Here is a 22,450-nt window from a genome sequence, read left to right on the forward strand (position 1 = left end):
AGGTAGTATGAAAAACCTTCCAACCTTGAGGACTTCAGGGATAAAAAGTCTTTGGCATGTGAAGAGAATTTGCACTCAGATTGCGTACAAGAGCAGGGAGCTGCGATCGATGGCCAAGGTTTGTTATTAGCCCATACACCCATGTGTGTGTCTGGTCCGGCTTGGTGTCGGTACAGTGTTGCTCCAGGAAAAGAGAACCTCTTGGATGTCCGTTCCCTACCCGTGGTAAGGGACAGATGACGTTAAAGTGTACTGTGCTTCCTCAGATGATGCTAACGCACATGATATCATCTCAGTGAAATGTCTTTCTGGAATTAAAAGCACCTGGCTCTTCCGCACTGGCAGGTCTTTGCTTCTCCTTGGACTTCACTGTAACTAAAACTTCTTGAAGGTCACCTGGATATAGCAATAGCAAACTCTAATGTGATTATATTCTCCCGTTTGTATATGAGCATGATTGGTGACTGCAAATCAGGATGCCCTCCAATCTGCGGGTCATGTAACACGCCTCTTGCAGGGCTCTGCTAGAAGACAGATGATGCCTTGTCTTCTTTTCATATGTCACCTTCTACTGCTGGGTTTAGGAGCACTGTCAGGAGTAAATACAAAGTATTCCCATGGAAGTGAGCCATGGTGTGTCCTCTAGTCTTGCAAAATGTCGACATCCCATGGGACTGTCTTTGCCGTGCAGAAATGAGGTGAAGGGTTTTATGCACTTTCAGCACATAGAAAATTATTAAGAACGGGAACTTCATCCCAAAGGGAAAGCTGGTTTCTGCAGCCAGTGTTAACTGGCAGCAGAGGTGTTTCTTTGTGAGGCAGACCTGCTTGATGGCTACTAACTACAGCTATGGAAACACTAACCAGCAGAAGAAAGCACTGTCAAAGTATCCTTTTCTCTTCTGCATAATCAATTTTTACCAGCCAGTATGCTTGGTTTCATTAAAAAATGTTAGCTTCAAATAGTTGAACCAGTTATGGTTAGTAACTAGGCAGGGACTGTGGGTCGAGCAAAAACTTCAGGTCGGGTAGGCTCAAGTCATGAAATTTAGAAATCATGAGACTGGCGCAGTTTCATGCGATCCTGATGTGCATCCAGATTAACCCATGGGAAGTTCTCCCTGGGAGAGCTCTTTGTCCGTGGCAACCTGGGGCACGAGGTGGCCTGCAGGAGGCATTGAAGTTGTTGCCTTCCTGACGGAAGCGATTTGAAGTGTGGTATCGTATCTAAAGCTCTAAAGGCACCTGCTGATTTTGTGGATGAAGGAAGAGCCGAGGAACATAAGTAGCAAAACTCTCTGCGTCTTCGTAAGAGCTTGCCAGAGGTTATGTGGTGGGAAATGTTCGCTAGAGGGTGGCCCGTGCAGATATTAGATACCTTCCTTGGGTGCCCCAGCCTGACAGCTGAACCTTGGCGCTGCACATTAGCAGTGCCCTGTGACACGGATGAGTTTCGAAATCTGTTTTCCTGCAAGTGTTGCCTTAGCGACTTCCCCATCTTCCTCCTTCCCTAACCCCCAATTCCTTCTTACTGTGAACCCGGAGCTGCAGATCCCAGCCTCATTTATATAAACCCCAAGGTTTCCCCCCCTCCTATGTAATGCGATGAATGACTAGCTCCGTTGCAAGCTGCCACGACGGGTGGGGAGATGGGATGCTGCCCTGTTCCCATAAACTGCTGTGCATGGAGGAGGGGGTCGAGCGTATGTGTCTGCGGTCTTGGTGGTGCTCTCAGGCCCACGAGAGCCCTTTCTTACTCGGTCCCTCTCCTTTGCAGGCCATGGTGGAGACGGTGAATAACCTCCTGCAGCCCCAGGCTCTGAACGCGTGGCGGGACCTGAATGCCAGCGAGCAGCAGCGGGCGGCGACCAAGCTGCTCGACACCGTGGAGGACAGCGCCTTTGTGCTGGCCGATAACCTGCTGAAGACGGACATCGTCCGGGAGAACACCGACAACATCCGTAAGTGCCCATAAACAGCGTGTGCAGCCAGAGGGGGAGCAAAGGCTGGGAAGCCTGCCTCCAATCTTGACCCCTGGATTAATTAGAGAGCAACTGGTGAGGTGTCTTGGGCTTTTGTCGGAAAGACTTAGCATAAGTCTTTCCAGAAGAGCCTGAAGGACTAAGGCAGCTCTCTGCCCTCAAAAGCCCGTGGAAGACGAGCACCTAAACTCCTCCGCCTCCTTTATTGCTTCTCGCTTTGTGTTAGAGCAACAAGAGCACCGCTTCGCGGGGAGATTGTTCTTTATTGTAATACAATTGTGTTTCATTTCATACCAATTTGTGTCTTTATTTAGCTGATTGTTGATTTTAATTAAAAAACAAGCATGATGGAAAGCACCAGCGCTCCCACCGCGCGTATGTAAAATGAGAACAACTCTTCTTTCCGTGTCTATGAATGCAGATCCCCAGCACTGATAACATTTACAGAAAGCACCAGTCGCCAATGGCAAAGAACTAGCACTTTCAGATTTTCATTTTAGCCATTGTCCTTAATATCCTGAGGTTCTTGTTTGCAAGAGCTGCTTGTCTTTTGTCTTCCACGGAGAGCAGAATTTATTTACTTTTTTTAATTAAATTTTAAACTTCTACAGGGCAGAGATTTAAACAGAAATAGGAGTCCAAACCGCGTCTAGTGTGAAATGCTCTAAGTCGATTCCTGTTTTCAGACACCCTGGAAAACCCATTTTGTACCTTTGACGTATTATGCCGAGAATTATTTCGGCAGTGATTTTTCTTAACGCCGGTCTCTCTTGCAAACAGAGCTGGAAGTCGCCAGACTAAGCACGGACGGGAACCTGGAGGATCTGAAATTTCCACAGAACCTGGGCCATGGGAGCGCCATTCAGCTGTCGGCAAACACCTTGAAACAAAATGGTCGGAACGGTAGGTCCAGCCCCTCCGGTCTCGCTGGCCTTCGGCATCGGTCACACTTTCGGCACTGTTTCTGAACAGTTTGCAAACGCTGTGCTTTGTTTAACCAGTTGCAAATACTGTATTATTCGATACGTTAATATTTTAATGTTAACGTCAGTCGCCCATGCCCTCGACTGTAGGATAAGTTGGCTGACAGGGAATTTGTGATGTTGCCAAGTGACTGAGTCTCCAAAAGTATGAAGTGTGGGTAAAAGTGCGTTCAGGTCCTTAAATGATGTGGCCGCTAGGACGCAGTGCTGAGTCCGGAGAAGTGCTTTTAAGTGCTGTCGTCTGCAGTAGGAAGCCTCACATGGGATAAGAGGCTTGTGTGAATAAACTATTTCACAGTGGGGCACTATACAAATATCTGAAAAGAGAGAGGGGAGAAACAACAGTAGCAAATATTAATAATGAGCCAACCTGGCAGCAAAGGTTGATTAACCATTAGGAATCGCAGTCTTCAGTGTCTTTCTCTCTGAAGCTTACGATAAAGTATAAATTAAAGATGACATTATATGTGAACGGTCTTTAAGCTGCCAAGTCATTTATTTCCAGACTGGTAATTGGAGCAGAGATATTTGTTTATCTCTGTAGCTCCACTAAAGACCAACTTCAAACTGCCAGACTTTGTACTAATAGGCCTGCCGTGCTCTTATTTATGGGTTCCTTGAAGGTGTGTACTTCACTCGCATACTTTACTGCATTTCTTTCAGAGATTGTGTAAAAACCTAGGTTCACCGAGATGAGTAACAAAACTCCATTGGGGCCGACATTTCACTCTGTTAGTGGGTTTTGGAGATTTGTAGGGAAAGGGAAATTGGGTTGGAGGTGAGGAAGGGGAAGTCTGTACTTCTAAGCATGATATCAACAGAGTTTTGGAGAGCCACAGAGTTTTGGAGGCTCAGGAGAGCCACATCTACTTACACCAGCTTAGCACCCACCTGGAGGTCACCAAATAGTGCTGGAATCACAGAATCACACAAGGATTTGGGAGGGACCTTTGGAGATCATCTGGTCCAACCCCCTGCGTAAAGCAGGGCTCTGCGCGCTATTTGTGAACAATCTTTCCTTCTCAAGGATCCTCAGAGCCCAAGGAGATTCCTCGCAAAACACACAAACAAACTAATAAATATAAAGGCAAACTAATCGCGTTCTATTTTTATTGCCCGTGCAATAATGTGCAAAGCAGTGGCCAGCTGGGTGGTTTCTTTTACGAACCAGTTGGCTGGTAGTGTGTGTTTTACGCAGAAATAGTGGGTTTCTGGGGAAAGAGAGGCTATCTGGTTGGCAAATCAAGAAAAGGTTTTCTCAGAAAAACATTCGAGTTTGCTCAGAGAAGAGATGCCTTACCTAAACCAAACCCCAGTGGGCTGACCCGGGTCTCTAACCTCTCTCTGCTCTCCCAGGTGAGATCAGGGTGGCTTTTGTGCTGTACAACAACCTGGGCACCTATCTCTCCACGGAGAACGCCAGCATGAAGTTGGGAACGGAAGCTATGTCGACAAATCACTCCGTCATTGTCAACTCCCCGGTCATTACGGCAGCAATAAATAAAGAGTTCAGCAATAAGGTTTACCTAGCTGATCCCGTGGTGTTTACTGTCAAGCACATCAAGGTGAGTGAGCCTGAAAAGCTTTTTTTTCCCCCCAATTTCTAAAGCGGAGTGCAGCAAAAGTGTGCTGATCTGAAGCCCTGAGCAGCCCTTGATTAGTTTTTGAATTATACATGTGTTCCTTTGCACTTTGTGTTATTTATGGAGAATGTCTATTTGCGTTGCATTAATAAAAGGAAGGAAAGGGTCTCCTTTGAGCTGATGTCCATCGCTCAGTTGCTGACACATGTCGTTCTGTAATTAAAAACTACCAATATATTAGAATGGACCATAATATTATTTTATCATGGTGGCAGGGCACATTAGAGGAAAGTGGAATTACAGTGAAAGAGGACAGTTAGTCCTCCTGTTAGCACAGTCATTGCAAAAGTTGATTGCTTAAAGCAATTAATTTCTCTGCTCTGCAATGCAAATGAAGCAATCTGGTTCTGAAGAGCTGAATTTACTCAGTGGCTGAAATTAATCAGGAACAAAGAACTAAGTTTGCATTAGCAAGGAGAGCAGCAACAATCTAACTTTCTCTGGTATCGACAAGTAATACTTGACATATAAACCATTGCTGGTTGTTTATGTAAAATTAAAGGGTGAGAGTTACAGAGTGCCTCTGGAAGAAAACTGAGTGCATTCAGAAATCTTTGAAACCCTATCATTTTTATTGCATTTATTCATTTCTTCCCTGCAGCAGTCAGAAGAAAATTTCAATCCCAACTGTTCCTTCTGGAGCTACACAAAGCGTACAATGACAGGGTACTGGTCCACCCAAGGATGCCGCCTCCTGACAACTAACAAGACGCACACCACATGCTCCTGTAATCACCTGACCAACTTTGCGGTCCTCATGGCACACGTGGAAGTTAAGGTAGGCCCCGCAGATTCACAAGCTGCCACCATGCTGGCCAGAAAAGGTGGCCAATGTAATGCTGTTACTGCAAAAGGGAACTGAGCAGTGAAATGGCTGTGTGACAGCAGCTCTTACAGGAGAAACTGTCTGGCCTAAATCTTCCTGCTGCTACCTGGTGAAGCAGGAGATCATCACACCTATGCGAAGACGGTGCTGAGCTCCTGACGTGGGCAGCTGCTGGGGGAGAGGATGATGAATGAGCAGAATTGGCCCTTAGTAACGCATCCTTTGCTCTCTGGTGCGGAACGTCTCCTGGCTGTGTCTTTGCCCTCGTGGTCTTCACTGTGGCACCAGGCAGTAGTGGGCATCCTGGGTGGTGGCACTAGGACAGGCAGAACCTGCCTCGTGGCATGCAAGTAGGGTGCCCTGCCTCCAGCAGTGGCAAATACATTGCCTACTTATTTGTGAGGTACATCCATGTAGAGAGATGTCTTCTCCAGCCACCAGCTGGGAGAAAAGATGCGTTTTCCATCTCTCACTGCGTGACAGTAGGCTACACACAAAAGGGAAGTTCCTCATGCCATCCTCTCTAGATCGTACATCCACCTGAGGCCTGGTACACGATCGGTTCTCTTGCCTGCATGTGGGTCAGTGGTATAATGTTGGCTTCTGTAGTCTACTACACTGTAGAGTGCTACTGTTGGCTGCTGTAGTCATGTGAATAGTCCCCCTGGAGCTACAGAAGTTGCTCACGAGAGTAGATGTTCCTCACAGTAGTAATGGCTTGGGGACTGCAGTGCATGTTTCAGGTTTTACTCAAGAACGGGAGGAGGCTGAGGTGATTCTCCATTTCTTGAATGGTCTTGGCAGTCTTTAGTTGAGAACAATCTCGTCTGTTCTAGAAAGAAGGGGATGAGGCCCAGATTCCCAAAGGACCTCAGGCTCAGGATTTTCAGTGTTACAGTATCTCCATTTTGCGCTCCTGGCACCAAAGCAGGCTGCACGGCCCTGGACTTGATACTTATCTAGCACCTTCCAGGCAGGCAGAACATCTCAGATCCACTTCCATGACTGCATAACCACAAAATGGTTTCAAAAGAGCTATTTAAAATAGTTTTCCAGTGTCGCTCCTTTGTATATTTTTGTTTCACTTAATAATCGGAAGAGGAATGTGGAGAGCCACAATAAAATATATATCAAAGCACCGTCATGCATGACCAAAGCTGTGCAAAAAAGAAATGAGAGCCTGGCAGCTCATTTGCCACAACAGCTGGGTCCAGCTGAGAGGGGCAGGACAGATGGGCTGCTGCAGGATAAAGCATCCATTATATTCTGCAGGAGTTACTACCAGTCCAGGAGACATGCCATTAAATGGCTGTGGCATTATCCTGGGAGTTGTCTGAAGAAATGGCCTATTCAGAGCACATGTTTACAGGTTAATGGCTTTCTGCAGCCTGAGTCCATTTTTGCCAGTTTCTTAGAACCGCTTGAATTTTCAAAAGAAATGTGTGTTTGGCTGGTTATCACCTGCCTGGAGTTAACAGTTACACCCGAGTCCCTGAAGTCAGAGGTTGCGCCTGGGAAATGCAGATAGTTTTCCACTCCAGTGATGTGAACAAGGGCGAGCCGTACTGCGTAATGCAGATAGGAGCTACCGCCGAGCAAGCCTATTCCCACGCTGCAAGTAGGTCAGCCTTGTCCACGTGGCACTTCACCCAAGCCTCATTAGACTGGTGGCAACTGTTGTTGTCTCGGCTTGCAGAGAAAGCCCCTCCTTTGCCTATGCTCCGCCAGCAGGTTGGAAAGAAAGCTGCATTGCGGAGTTTCCCGAGTGCCGAGCCAGTGTGCTATCTGCCGGTGCGTAACCACTGCAAACGTCTGTAACACGAGCTTTCCTCCAGCTGCTCACCACCTCGCTTCTCCTGGTGGGACCACCTCCCTCCGGTCTGCCGGTAGTGTCCTGGTCAGTGACGGGGGTTCCCAGAAGTGACTTCCATACACACAATAATTAATAATATTCTGGAAGTTTTGCAACAAAAACAACTTTCTGCTGTAATTGAGGCTTGTAGTTTTGCTGGATTTTTGTTGGATTTTTGGAGACCATCCTTTGCCGTAATGAGTATCCACAATACCCTAACTAATGAGCGAAAACGCTGCACATCATGGGGAGTGGGCAGCTGAGTCCTGCTCCTTAATCAAAAGCCAGCACCGGTGTGACAAGCGTCACTTCTGGTCATAAACGAGCTCTCTCCCTGGCAGCGTGGCAAAAGAGCGAGTTCTCCGGAGGAGACCTCAGTGGAGGTGCTGTGAGTTACAGCTGGGATTTAATTATGAGCAGAGCGTATGTGGCAAAGCAGAGCGGGAAAGTAGCGCCGGTCAGCCGGTGACTGATGGCCGTCTGGCTGTCTGGTGCGAAATGGTTATACGTCTTTGTCTGAAGATGACATTGGCTGACCAGCGTGGCAGGGATTTATCGGTGCGTTTCAGGAGGAGAAGTTGGTAGGATCAATTGCAATCTTAATCGGACAGTACCCGATTAAGAGCAAGAAGTGTTATTTCTGAAGATGCTTGGTGCCTGTTAAAGTTTGTTGGGCCCAGAGCGGTTGTGTGCGCTCAAACCAAAGGCCTCCCTGCTTACTTTATCAGTATGCATATATATATATCTTTATCTGTATAGTTCCTTGCAGTAAGAGGAGGTTCTAGGCTCTCCTGGGAGCTGCCTTGTTGTAGAAAGCTTGGGCATGGGCTGAAAGCTGTAATGCCTAGAAAAATCCCGCACTAAGTCTTCTCCAGGACTGGGAAGAGTATCTTTAGGCAGTCCTAATGTACCCCAGGACTTGGATTCCTCCTCAGATCTGTAATATTTCTGGCAGCTAGGAAGGCAGCGTTTGGCATCAAGGCTTATCTAGCGGTTGACCTTATGGAGGCACAACGTCCCCTGTCCTTTCAGACAGTTGGGAAAACTGGGACCTCCCTTTGGAGTGGAGATGTTTGAATGCTTGGAAGTAAATCACTGATTTCATTAGAGGAGAAATACATTTGGCCTGTGCTATAGGAAAATTATTACAGTCGCATAGATATGTTGTTAAATGCACATATCGGTTAGATATTCCTTATGACCCTTAAATGCCATAAAAACGTAGTGGTTCCCATGCCGTGGGACAAAGCCCACAGTTAAATAAGCCATTCTACCTGCGTAATTGCTGCAGAATTATCCTTCAAAATTTACAAGCTGTTTTTCATAGAGGCTTGCACTTTGCATCATAATAATTATAACAGATGCATCTTAAATGTACCGTGGGAAAAATACGCAGTCAGAAAAGAAGTTCAGTGCTGGTGGGAAAATGCAATTTAAAAAGCCCACCCGAAACAGCATAAGCAAAGGTACCTTAGCGTAGATAAACGTTGGTTATCAGTGTGTAGTGAGTGCCAGAGCTTACTCTCTTTAAAAAAGGATAGGAAGAAAAAAAAAATAGAGGTGTTTTAAGTGTAGCAATTAATCTGAAGCTTTCAGATGTTATTCTATACCACACACACATTACATCATGCTAATTATTTGGGGAATGGGAGCGTAAGGCGAGCTGAGGAGAGAAAGGAATAAAAATATATGAAGTCTAAATGGAATGTAGTGGTCCGTTGCCTAAAGCAATACAGCCATTTCAGATATGAAGCGCAAGCTAAACTTATTGCAGTGCTGGTTTACCCATATATTCGCACTTGTGGGACTGAACAGCAGTAAATGAAAGCAGAAGTGGGTGCAGGACTGCAAAAACATGCTAACTGCAGGATTAAATTACTGAAACTGCTATACGATAAATTTTACAAAACAAATCATTTTGTACCACCAGAAGAGTTAATTCTCAAAAAAAAAGATATATTGCACATTGCAAAAGGTAACTTATTCCGATATATTGTTAAATAGGAACAGCTTTAATTGAGCAGAAAAGTTATTAAATCTGCATGTCTTCGATGGGATTTTAAAATTCAAAATACAAAACTATTTGACTTTGTGTTAGGAATAGAAATCTGGGACTTCTATGGACTCCAAGAATACGGAGATGTAAAAGACACATTTAGTAATACATTACATGCCTCTGCTGGTTTGTATGTGTTACCTACAAAATATTGCTATCATTTATCTACCTTCTCTTGGAGAACTCCCCAAACCTTGTTGTTTGGAAAATCCAGCCTGCTCTCTGACTAACCCATCATGAATCACAGAAATTACCTATGGAAAACCTATTAGGTCAAGTAATCTATGCCTGCAGGGTCAATGCAGAGCTGCGTCTGGTAGTATATCTCTGCGTTTTTGGTCCAGATGGGCAGTAAATCACTCCGGAGAGTTCCTTGAGTCCCTGGCCCTCAATTTGACACATATTGGTTGGAATTCATCCAGAGTTTTGTCTTAGCATTTCTAGTTCCACCCTGCTGGACTTCTCACCAGTGATCTGCACCTTCCCCAAAGTATTGGCCCAGATTTGCTCAGGTAGCACCTTTCAGATGTCCAGCCTGAAGAAATGGTTTCAAAAAGACCTACTCCAAAACCTGGAAGTTGCTGCTTGTTGAATTTGCTTAGCACTATATTTTTACAGGTGCCAGAAATTAAAGCAGATGCCATTGCTTCCTTTACCCCCAAACCGGTGGATATTTATTTATTCATCATCATCCTTCCTGGCTCTCGGCTCTGAGAGCCGTGCATAGTTCCCCAGCAAGGAACCGTGCTGCAGAGCGAGGAAAGCGTCACCCCACAGGGTTTCTTGATGCTCTATCCTAAAATATGCAATTCAAGTAGCTCCTGTTTGCGAGCACTAAGCCTGACCCTATTTATTTCTATCACATTCCTCTTTCACTGAAAGCAGGGTTCAGGCTGAGTTCCCCTTTGATTAGATTTTGGATTTGCCGCAACACAGAATTCACCTCTAACTTGGCATCTCTTTGGTCTTTAGGCGCATGGTCTAGTTCATCCTACCCTCTGCTAAACAAAGTCGTTAAGTTGGGAGACTGCTGTGCCTTGATCATATTTAGAGAGAATTTTTTAGACTCGCTGTGCATCTTAACCACTTGGGTTGCTCTTTGGACATCCAGTAGCGGTCTCATTCTTAAAAGAGATGAATGGGGTGAGAAAGGGAAAGAACAAGTGGACGAGAGGCAGTGTGGCTTGTGGTTGTACGTCACTGTAAATGATGTAGCTGTGACCACAAGATCTGTGAAGTGGAGGCAGTGACTGTGGCGTGGTGGAGCTATGTCCTTGCTGTCTCCAGGAGCTGAGTTGGCTCAGGCCATTGGCGTGATGACAGAAGCAGACGATGCTGTGACCAGATATTTCCGGGAATTCAGATGAACCAGCTGAAAGCCTTGGCAGTGTGGATGTCTACACTGCAAGTCTGGCTCAGCTGCTGTAGCTCATTTCTCGAGTTAGCGATGCCTCATGAGCAAGCAGAGCCGCATCGCTTTCCTAAATGCCACCAGCGCAGAAGGGCCAGGAAGACGCGATTGTTGGCCCGAATCTCTTCTCCTCCCTTCCCACATCATGCGACTGAGACTCGTCTCACTGCAGGGAGGTTGCCGCAGTGTCGGCGAGCAGGACGGAAACCCTGGGCTTTTGCCACGCACTCTATCTGTGCCAGTCTGTGGGTCAGCTTTTGTAACACGTGGCAAGGTGATGTCTGTACTCGTTTAGATGTGCCCGCGTTCCCCCGTATCGCTTTATCCTGGCAGTGGCTTGTACTGGCTGCCTATCCCAGTGGGCACGGGGAGGTTGGCACTTCTGGGTAGGCTTTTGCATTTTTGGTGGGTTCTCATGACCTTGGGGCTAGGCTTTTGCTGGGGAGAAGTTTGTGGGAAAGGGTTCTCCTGGGAGGCCCTCATCAGGCTGTGGAAGGCAGAGGAGGAGGAGGATGGGCTGTGTGGCCTATGCAGAATACGTGGGCAGCTGTTAGGAGCAAGGCAAGGAGAGGGAAAGCGGCTAAACCAACTTGCCTGGTGGGATCTGAGCCTTATTTTAGATTGCCATAGTCAGGAGGCAGTACCATTGCCAGCAGGCTTCAGGTGGGCTTGCACTTAGCCGTGAAGAAGTGCGGCCAGGCCAGAGCAGAAATCCCCTGCTGGTATCAGGGATGGGAAAAAGGGCAGAGGGAGTCCGCGTTGCCCTGGACGGCTGCAAGTCCGAGGAGCAGCACAAGCAATGCGCAGGAGTTTAAATCTGTCCCACTTGGGTCCGTGCCCAAGCCAGCACACTGCCAGCTCCCGCTGGGCACCGAGCGGTCATATTTGAGTGAGTCGATGACACTGTGTTTTTATTTACTGCTTGTTATTCCTCCACCCCCAACCATATTACTGTTGCCTTTCCTAAAGGGAGAGATTAGCCAGAGGAATGTGTCCTTTGCTGCTGGCAGCTCTGTTTGGCTGCTGTTTTCTTCTACTGATGTTTTTAATAAGGGAGGAAATGGCTGTTCATCTTGGGGAGAGTCATTCTGTCATAATCTGACATTCCCTGGGATTTGTTTTTATTAGCTCAGCTCTGGTGTGCAGGCGCTGCCAGAGCTGCTCATTGATTTCCAGTGCGTTTTGCAGCCCAGATAATATCTCGGCTGCCTGCTCACCCCGTTGTGGTTGCTACCAGAGCTCCTGTAACTCACACCGCACAGGTTTCCATCAGCGCGCTCTGCTAACCTGTCTTGGCCTCGCCGAAGCAAAGACAGGGATTTATTCCAAAGCCGGGCAAGGTCAAGGAAGTCTTCTTTCAGTGCGCTTGGGAGTCAGGCTCATGCCCAAATCCCAAGTGTAAAACTTAATGTAGAAACACTTTCACTGAAGTTGATTGTATTATTTATTTCAATTTTTAAAATGTTAGTCCTGCTTTCGTTGCTTTCTTCTAAGTCTGTCCTGCAGTTTTGGGATCCAAAGGAGCGAAACCATCAGTGGTGTTTTGCACAGTTTACTTAATAAGTTGTTTCTGACCTGAAAATAACCTGCACGGAAACTTCCCTACAAAGCTAGTATAGATTTAGTAGTAGCAAAACTCAGTGGCTTGCCCAATCCTGACATTCTTACACCAGTCTTGACTGCCATGGTTCATTTGGGAAAGGCGATGTGTATTACCTGCTCTCTGAGAAATGGTTTCTTTAAGGTTGCAGGTCAAACTCCCTGGTCTGTGGAAGATGAGATGATAGTAGCTTCAGTTCAAGGGTCTGCTAATTCCAGTGAAGCCCTGGGTACGTGTCGTTTTGGCTTTAGCCACCTTATGTTGTCAGGACCATAAATGACCTTCAGCATATATTAGATGAGAAGTGGTTATATCAGACTTTTCATCATCTCCTGATACAGGTCATGGTTCCATACTTAATGGAAGGGGAGATATCCACTCCTCGGCTGTGATTATCCTGCCGGGAAAGCTGGAGTCCCCTGATACTGTCAGGAAATTGTTCCTTGTCCTATTATCTGGTATCTCCCAAGGACTGTTCCAGATGTCCAGGCCTTTAGGGAGATTATGGAGAAGCATGAGTTGAGTGTTATTGATATGCTGATGGTTTCAGATGTATTTTACATGCTATAGGGACCTGGAACTTGCGGGAAGCTGGAATGATATCATTAGCAGGTATGTCAAAGCTATTTTTTCCTAAGTCAGGGAACACTTGAACAGTGCTGGACAGGGCGGGGTAAGGAGAAGACTTGTTCTTCTTAAATATCTCCTTGGGTCAAGGGTATGTTGCTCAGACATTGAGACCCAGGTACAAGGTCTGGATGTCATATTTATCATATGTAACCCTGGAAAACCAATTGCCAGCTGTGCAAATCGGGTACATTGCTCCCTCGTTTGTCACGTGATGATCTGCTGATGGCAAGGATAATCTCATGGTATTGAGGACTGATTATTGCAATTCCTCTTTTTTCCATATTACTGAGGCCAGCGCACCCCTTGTAGCAGCACAGTGTTTTACAGGTTTGGGTCCCCAGCAAGAGGCAGATTCCTTCTTGTCGGACTTGCTGATTTATATAGCTCTGGAGGCATTTGGCATAATTTACAGTAGACCCTGCCATAGGAAGGACTCCAGCACATACTTACTCCTCAGTGCCTGGGGGGTCTGCCACGGCACTTGAAATTTGGAGGCGCTCATTCTGTTGTGGGATATCCCAAAAAGGACAGAGCGCGCCCAGCCTTTGAAATCCGGCTCGTTTCTTCTCCTGGACTTTCAGAGGAAAGCTACAAATTCATATTTTTTCCCCGAGATGTTTTTTAAATTGCTCTTGTTCCCTGTTTATGGTTATTATTCCTACTTGTTTGCTCTTTTGCAAGTTTGCTGAGGATGAGGGAGAGGTTGTAATTACGGAGAAGTTGTTTTTATGATTGTTTTCCGGCACTCCAGGGATGGGTGTTATGTACATAAAATCAGTATTATCATTGCGATTAATATTAAGAAGAACAGTAGTAAGAGTGATGATAATAATATGACAACAAAGTCTGCGTTGTTTGCTAGCAGGGCTAGCCGAGCCTCTCAGGCAAGAGGTTCATGAGTTCATGCGTTGTCAGCCCCTCTTCTGGGCCTTGAAGTCAGCATGATGATGAATTTGTGATAGAGGGAGGGAAGCTGAGACCTGTGAGGTTCATCTCGCATAGGGGCCACCTGTCTTGTATTGAGGAAGAGCATGCTGGAGTCTACACCTTAGCAGACACTCCGGCAAAGCACAATGGACCAAACGCAGGCTCTCCTGGCACGCTGTCCTGCAAACTCTGCCGCTGTCCTCTCAGACATCTCCCACTAACCAGCATAATAAAACCAATGCTAAGCCAGTCTCCTAGTAAGCTGCAGAAAAGCTGGTGCTGACCTGGTTTGACTGCCACTCCCTTCCCTCTCAGTCTACGTAGAGGGTAGCCCTTGCACAGCCCACGTGTTGAATTTAGCTCCCATACCCCATTACCAAAGCAGGAAGAAGCCCTCAGAGACTTCCCGGTGCAGGGCCAACTTTGTCTTGGGATGTATGAATTTGTGCCCTTGGCCTCATATCATCCACCCTTCCAAAGTCCGCCTGGTTGTTCCTTGCTTGCATCTGCCTGCGTTAGGTCCCCGAGCCCCAAAGCTCCCCATCACTTCTGCCTGGTGGTACCGTCTAATCAGGTGAGCTGGGGGCTGTGCAGGGAGACGTTATCCTGCTGCTCTCCAGCAGCCGCAGATGAAATAAAGAATGATTTGCAAGGATCGGGGTTTGCATTAACGTTTTTTTACACTGAGTTAAGAGGGATGGATGAGCTGGAATGACACTGAGATAAAGCAATGTGCTGCCGCCAGGAAAGTGATGTGCACTTCATCTTCTTGGCTTTCTGGGTGCTGTTGGAGAAGCTGGACAGAATAGGCATTTCTATCATGATCCATAGCAAGGACGTAATGATTTCTAGCCTCTTTGTAGTGCTTGCACTCCTTAGTTCCTTACCTATCACAAATACTCAAGAAGAGCTGCAAGAGCATTTGGGGAAAGGAGCCCTCGTCCTCTCCACCTCCTCCTGGGAATCTCCCTGGAGAGAAAACCGCCAAGAGGGAAGAGATGAGGGGGAGCCGCTCACCGTCTTTCGTTTTCATTTGATGCCTATCACTCATGCTGATAAAGCCAAAGTGCTGAAAGGTTTGAGCGGTTTCTCATGGGTGCTGACATAGCAGAGCGTATATCAGGAAATGCCTGACATTTGATGTGGCTTTATCATTGGCAGGCAGGCAAAGAAAATGGATAAATTAATCACCTTTTCCCTCCGTCTGTCGTAGAGTTTTATCCCACAGGGAGGGGAAATGTTTCCAGCTTGTCCTGGCTTTTTGAAGTGTGACGCTATTGTGTTTGCCAGCCTGCATAATGCCTAAGTCATCAAAATACCAGCAACGGAGGGGAACGTGAATACCGCTTATAACGCAGCTTGGTGGACCACAAAGCTGGGTTTCGTGGCTCTCGGGGCTGTTTGAAAAGGCCCTAGAGATTTCCAGGCAATCTTTCCCTCGGCTCATTGACTCTAACCACTTAGCCTTGAGCAGCGGTCTTGTGACTGGCCATATATTTCTCATTTCTTTATTTACATTTTACTAAGTAATGATATCTCTAATTTCACCGCATCTGGTGGAAAGCTGTGGAGTTAGAGGGGAGTTTCGCAGTTGGAATAAGGCAGTGGAATACCCTCAGTGCAGGATTCTCAGCACCCCCATCCTTTTGGGGGGGAAGTAAGTGCAGCGCAAGCATAGAAGCAACCCAGCGATGTTTTATCAGCACAGCTTAGGCATGCATATACTGCCTCGCATAAGATTTTGTCCCTGGATTGCCTAACTTTGCCACTGGCCTCATGGTTTTTGGAAAAGTCTGTGATACAAGTTCACTGGAACCACCCACTTTCCAGACCTGCTTAAAATTTGTGTTCTGCTACAATTTAAAAGCAAATACACCTAAAAAGGTCTGTCTTTATTCTGGTAGTCTTGCAAGTGTTCAATCTGCCTTCCCAGCAGTTTTAAAGTATAGCTCCAAAGTTTGAAAAAGAAAAATCAGGATTTCTTTTTCCTTCCCCAGTGAAAAAAAAAAAGAAAAGATGTTTAAGTGATCTCTTTTCTGTCCAAAAATGCCAACCTCATAGTTCTCTGTGAACTTTTAAAGGGTGTCTTCTTTATTGTTGGTAAATGTTGTAATGAACTTGGACTTGTAATCTCCATGACTTTGTTAGTATCAAACGTTTTTACGCTTGAGTTGCGGTGTTTGATGGTTCTCCATAGAGTGTGTCCGCTCCTTTGCCATGTTTGCGAGAGGTGGAGCTGCACACAAGACAAGCTATGCCTTCTCGGTGTTTTCAGCAACGTCATTATTTCTGGGATTTCTTGGGGTCTGCGTCTGTTCACGGCACCCGCAGCCTGTTAGATGCTGACCGATGGCTTTTTGGTCTCTCTTCAGCACAGCGATGCAGTCCATGACCTGCTCCTGGACTTCATCACGTGGGTTGGCATCCTGCTGTCGCTCGTCTGCCTCCTGATCTGCATCTTCACCTTCTGCTTCTTCCGTGGGCTCCAGAGCGACCGCAACACGATTCACAAGAACTTGTGCATCAGCCTCTTCGTGGCAGAGCTCCTCTTCCTCATCGGCATCAACCGGACTGACCAGCCGGTAAGAGGCAAAGCGCTTTCTGCTCTCCCTGCATGCTCTCGCCTCAGTGGGTATCGGTGGTTTAACCTTAATTCCACATATAACTCCTTGCATGGTCGAAAACCTGCGTATTGTGAGACAGTGGCTTGTATTGCAGCCCAGTTCGGGGTCGCAGGGAATCACTGCGGTGACTTCGGTGGGCTCTGGTTCAAGTCCTTTCTCAACGAGTGGAAATGAAATTCCCCGTCCGTTCTTCTCAGTTGAGGCAAATGTTTCTGGAAAGCAAGCTGACTTACTTCTTGCTTCGTTTTGTTAAAGGGCTCAACCTGAGCAAGTAGAAAATGGCATTTTTGCTTCTGCTTCTCACCAAAACAGACCTGCTTCAGGTCTGTGTTATCTACTCACAGCTAAAATATGCTGCGAGCATTTACTTAACTCTAGGAGGCTTGTTGGTGTTCTGATCTGAAAAAGAAAAGGCCTTTTGCTTTGCACTGGAACAGCTTCTGCATTTTCCCATCCTTCCCTGCCTTGTGGGTCCCTTTGCCTTGTCCCCTCGCTCTCACGATAAGTGCTGCGCTGTGAAGCCCCCAGCACGTGTCCAACGGTGCCAGCGGCACCCAAGGGTATCCACAAGGCACTCCAAGGTTCGGAAACTTGCCCAGGCAGATGGAGTCAATGGGGTCCTTTGGAGATGGGAAGCTTCCCCCAGAATTCCCCCTTTTTTATTAAACCTACCAGCGAGAGCACGTTTGCATGTAATCCTGACTCGCATTGATTTAGTGTGGCACAAACACCTCCCCTTGCTCTTTCCCCTCCGCCCACAGATCGCCTGTGCCGTGTTCGCCGCCCTCCTGCACTTCTTCTTCCTGGCGGCCTTCACGTGGATGTTCCTGGAAGGGGTGCAGCTCTACATCATGCTGGTGGAGGTGTTCGAGAGCGAGCACTCCCGCAGGAAATACTTCTACTTGGTGGGCTACGGCATGCCGGCGCTCATCGTGGCCGTGTCGGCGGCGGTGGACTACCGGAGCTACGGCACGGACAAAGTGTGAGTGGGGCTCGGCGGTGGGCGCGCGCGCGCCGGGGCGGGAGGGATGGCCGCATCAGCGAGGTCTTCTCTCGCCAAAGGGCGTTTCTCATTGAGGTGAGGAAACACGACTTGCTTCTTCCCCCTTTTTTAACTGTTTTATCAAATTAGCAGGGCCTGCAAGCAGAGTAGGTAGTGACTGGAGAGCGCATTAGACTCCCCGCAAATCACAACAGCTCCATCGTTTATCGTTATGAATATAGGCAGAGGTTGATGCTCTGTTAAATCCAATGAATTGGGGTTCAGCCGAATCTTTGCCTGAAAGCGTGTACGATCCCCACTGGCTCTGCACATCCCGTTCGTTGCAGGAATGAGAGAACAGCACCCTGCGTCTGTATAAAGGTCATGTTTCGTGGCCAAGAAATGGCACACGCAGCTATGGGTAGGAGGGAGCCCATTTTTGAGGCGCTCTACCAATTCCTTCGGAGTAGCCTGACCTACCTCAACAGGCCAAAGGGGCAAAGGAAAAGTAACGCAACATCCGATTACCGCTTCCAGAGTTGCCTTTTTAGAGGACGGGAGCGTACGGCGGCTAAACCGCGGCTCCCATGAAGCGCTGCGGCAGCTCTGCATTACAGAAACGTTTCCGCTTCCATTAAATGTTTATATATTCCTTTCCGCAGCACAGCAAAATAAACACTTCCCATGGAAGAAAGTGCCTTTTCCCAACAGGCCTGATATACATCCCACTATTTCCGTGGCACAGGCAGAAAGTTTGGCTGAAATTCATGGGAGGTGAACAGCAAAACTTTGCTCTCTTTGCGTTGACTAGGCAGCACTCGCGTGCCTGTGCCAGTAAAACCTCCTTCCCTCCCCATGCCGTAAAGGAGTATCCTTAATGATCAAACATGTAGATAAAATATTTTGCAAATAAATATTTACAGAGATTTATAGAGCCTAAAATATTTATTTACAATCTCTAATTCCAGAGTGCACAATTTTATCACGTTCTCATAGTGGAAAATAAAAACATACAGTATGTTTTGTATAACTATCATGCTCCATCTGCTTGATGGATGATGATGTATTTTTCTGTATAATGTTATTAGAAGGGTAGAACTGATTAGAATTTGTAGGGAACTATATGCCAGGCATACATAATTCGATTGTAAGAAGTTGCTCGGTTTTGCCAGTTTTTGTAAGGCGCCCTCTGGAATATATTACTTGCCTCCCTCCATTATTTATTGCATTTGTTTACGCAGGACTTATGGAGCTGTTAGTGTTATTTGTTTTTTGCCTGGCATTTGGTGCCACCGTTCATATATCTCAGAATGATTTGCTTAGACACCCCCGTGTCGGGTTTCTTGATTTCGTTTTGCTTTCTGAATCCAGCCCTAACGGAGCACGCGCCCGAGTTGGGCCGGCAGAAGCAGGCGGTCGTTCCTCTCTCCGTTTGCACGCTCATCACACGGCGTTTATGGCTTTCCGAGGCCTCCCGTGTCCTGGCGTTCATACCGATGTTTTGCACTAGCTGCCCAGTAGCCACACGCTCTTAAGCTTAATTATTCCGAGGGTTGGCATTGGTTCTTTTCCTTTTATTATTTTTTGCTTAAGAGCAGTGCAAACCACCCATGTTAGGAGACTTAAGGCCGATGAGTTTGATTTTATAATCTGTAGTTAGGCAGCAGTGATTGCTTTGAAAGACACTGTTCGTGCAAACAGGCTGAGCCGCGTTTGGCCCTTTCCCCCCGAATTAATTGGAAATGTTGCATCCCGCCTCGTATGACTGCGACTATCAACGCATCCTCGAGGCCGTTGAGACCTGAAATTCATACGGCCAGCGAGGGCAGTGGGAGGCTTTTGTCTGCATTTTTGAATTTATGCGTATTTTGGCTTTTCCGCATCCGAGAGGTTCAGGGCAGGGTGTATTTTCTCGGCAGCAGATTTCTTTTCCAGGTCTGCCGCCAGAGACCCTTGTGCTCGCTGCGAAATCCACTGGAAGGGGAAAAAAACCTTCAGCCTGTACATTACAACTATCATTTGCAAGAATGGCTGGTTTTTCCAGCATGATAAATTCATATCTACAGTTCCTGGCACTTATCGAATTATGCAATTCCGTCGGACATTTAGTTTTTTTACGCTTTCTTAGCCCTCTCCGTGTAAACGGAGCTGTAATTTGCAGTGTTGCAAACAAGAGATTATTATTTTAAACATCATGCGAAACTTTCTGAGAATTTATGTTCGTCTGTCTTGTTCCCTGTCACGTCCATTTTATCTTCCTGTCGCCCAGAATGAACCGGGAATGGAAATGTAATTTCCCAGGGGCCTTAAAAATCGGGGGAGTATTAAATGCAGTTGAAATTAAGCGATTAATAATTTAATGTTAGGCCATGAATCAACTTCATGCGATACCGAAGACCAAACGCAACCCTCGAAACGCTAGTGGAAACAAAACACTCCGGAGGTTCGGGGCCTGCGACGCTCAAAAGAGCAAGTTGCCCAAGTTAATTAAACCGCAGCCTTCCGGTAACAAAAATATAATTCTGATTTGCACCGAATTGGCCCAGAGCTTCTTGACCAAAAAATGTCATCCTGTTCGCCAGCTGATAGACAGCTTGTGTTGCATCGTAGCTGGGGCGAAAAGGGGAGCGTAAAGCTAAGACGCTTCATGGCTGCTCATCAGACCCCCCCCATCAAAAAATAAATATATACACACGCATATATATATATAGATATGTATTATATATGCATATATAGATATATATAAAATCAGGTTTTCTCTGGTAGACATAGGAGATGGTAGTGGCCAGGCCTTGTGCCATCTCCCCCTGCTTCTTCCCGAGGTGATGACCGTACTCCATCACCAGCGCTGGCCAAAACCGGACCCATAATTCAGCATTTTGGTGAAGCGGCAGCATGATATTTTCCGTGCCCAGCTAGGACGTGTTGCCGCGCGCGTCCGTCTCTGCTGGGCGCCGGCCTTGAACACCTCCTGTCCCCTGTGTTTTGTTGTAGATGTTGGCTCCGGCTTGACACCTACTTCATCTGGAGCTTTATAGGACCGGCCACCTTGATAATTATGGTAAGCGCTCCTAATTAACTACACCATCGCCCGTCAAGGAAGAAAACTTTGGCTCTCCCTTTCCCCTTTTAGCTTTAATTAACCCAGATTAATTTGCGGAAGGCATGTTCTTCTGTGACCCCACTGGCACAAGCAATTAGGCACTTGTCAGGAGAGGCACCAGGATGGGACGGGAGGGCCCAGCAGGCGGCCAGCTCGCCTGCTGCGGCCCTTGGACCTGCCAAACACTATTTTGGCACCGTCCCTCCTCTGGAAGCCAAAGCGAAGCTTTGTATTGATCATACAGAAAGGGAAAACTGGGGGAGAAAAGGGAAATCACGTCAAAACTGGAAGAGGGGTTTTCATGGGGTGGGTATCTTCCCCTTTTGATTACGCCTCAAACCCCGGCCAGGGCTTTTGGGGACTCGTTTCTGGGAATTGGGGGCCTTGTTGGCCCTGAGACGTTGAAACACAACCAAATCTTTTACAGAGCAAATCAAACTCCTTTTTTTTTTATCCAGCTTTGCATTATAACAAGCATCTTCAGCAGTAGTGAACTTGCTGCCCATTTCCCCCGTTACACCGTATTTAAAAGATAGATTCACCGAGAAAGCGAGGGTGCTTTTTCAGTTCATGTCAATGGGGCCAGCTAAACAGGACACTTGGGATGACTTTTCACAAAATGCACCGCTCGGACACGGAAGAGCGGTTGCAGCAAATGTTTCTAATCTTCCACGGTGTCATTTGAAGCGCTGATGCTGGCACCAGCCCTCTGCGGCTTACGTACGCAGCACCACGGCTTTGGTAACGCCGTGGCATTGCCGTTCCTGCGCTCTGCAAGCCAGCTCGCCCCTATAAAACACTCGGCAATTTTCTGTGATTCAGGCTCTATAAAACTGTAGGGAGAGTTGATTTCCCGGAGCAACTCATCCATTTCAGAGAAGAGCCTGACTTTCTCCCCCTTGCGTTGTGCCGTGTCATGTAACCTTTCTTTTTTTCTTTTCCTCTCTCCCCTCCCATTGCAGCTTAACGTGATCTTCCTTGGGATCGCTCTCTATAAAATGTTCCATCATACTGCCATACTGAAACCTGAATCCGGATGTCTTGACAACATCAAGTAAGTGGTTATCCTTTTTGCTTTCGCCTCTGTCCCTTTCTGTCTTGCTGTTCGTGCCCCTGTTACTCCCTGAGGAGCGTTTGGGGTAACCACACTGGCTCTTGCTAGAGTTCATGCAATGCCGTGGCGGTATTTTCCGTCCAATTTTGCGTGAAGGAAAGTGAAGCTACGTTTGCTGTCCTTGAAGCAGGCGTCCCCTACGTAAGGGGAAATTGCGCCCACTAATTACCGGGCAATTACTGCAGTCCCGACGGGGAAGGTGTCGAAATTGTTGATCGTTACTACCGCTCCGCGCGCTGCCGCCCGGACTTCGTTTCTGCTCGTTTGCATCCCCGCCCGATTTAATGACCAGTGTTTTAATGGAAGCTGATTAGTTTTAGCACGGTTCCCAGGGGCTGGCCACGTCAGAGGACGCTCTCCCAGCAAGGCACGTTTTGCCCTCGGGCTCGGTTAGGGTCCGAGCTGGGGCATCTTGCTGCCTCATTATATTGATGGAGCGTTAGCCTCCGTCGGCGCCTGTTTACTCGAGTACCTCTGGCTTTAATTACTCGCTCCGAAAAAGCAAGGGGGATTTCAGGTGCGGTGCATGATAAGATGCACAGCCAGCTAATTAATAAAACCATCTAATGAACGCGGAGAGAAGGAGGTTGTCGGTGTCGGCGCTTTGCACGATGGTCTTGCGGTCATCTCGTACGGTCTTGGGCCAGGCGTTAAAGGAATGGGACACTTGATAACACTTGGTGCTTGGCAATATGACTTCTCGTGGTGCGTTAGTGC

The 22,450-nt window shown here is 47.2% G+C and overlaps 1 protein-coding gene across 4 annotated transcripts in view; it reads left to right on the top strand.

Moving 5' to 3' along the window:
* Positions 1-22,450, top strand: part of ADGRL3 (adhesion G protein-coupled receptor L3) — a 421,071-nt gene that overhangs the window by 345,093 nt on the left and 53,528 nt on the right. For all 4 annotated transcript variants that reach the window (XM_067297303.1, XM_067297300.1, XM_067297302.1 and 1 more), the window contains 8 exons: positions 1,778-1,961; positions 2,763-2,885; positions 4,322-4,530; positions 5,210-5,386; positions 16,283-16,492; positions 17,296-17,516; positions 20,511-20,577; positions 21,582-21,673. In XM_067297303.1, coding sequence (XP_067153404.1) covers positions 1,778-1,961; positions 2,763-2,885; positions 4,322-4,530; positions 5,210-5,386; positions 16,283-16,492; positions 17,296-17,516; positions 20,511-20,577; positions 21,582-21,673 — 1,283 coding nt within the window. The remainder of the gene's footprint in view (positions 1-1,777; positions 1,962-2,762; positions 2,886-4,321; positions 4,531-5,209; positions 5,387-16,282; positions 16,493-17,295; positions 17,517-20,510; positions 20,578-21,581; positions 21,674-22,450) is intronic.

Source organism: Apteryx mantelli, chromosome 5, assembly GCF_036417845.1.
Source record: "Apteryx mantelli isolate bAptMan1 chromosome 5, bAptMan1.hap1, whole genome shotgun sequence".
Lineage (NCBI taxonomy): Eukaryota > Metazoa > Chordata > Aves > Apterygiformes > Apterygidae > Apteryx > Apteryx mantelli.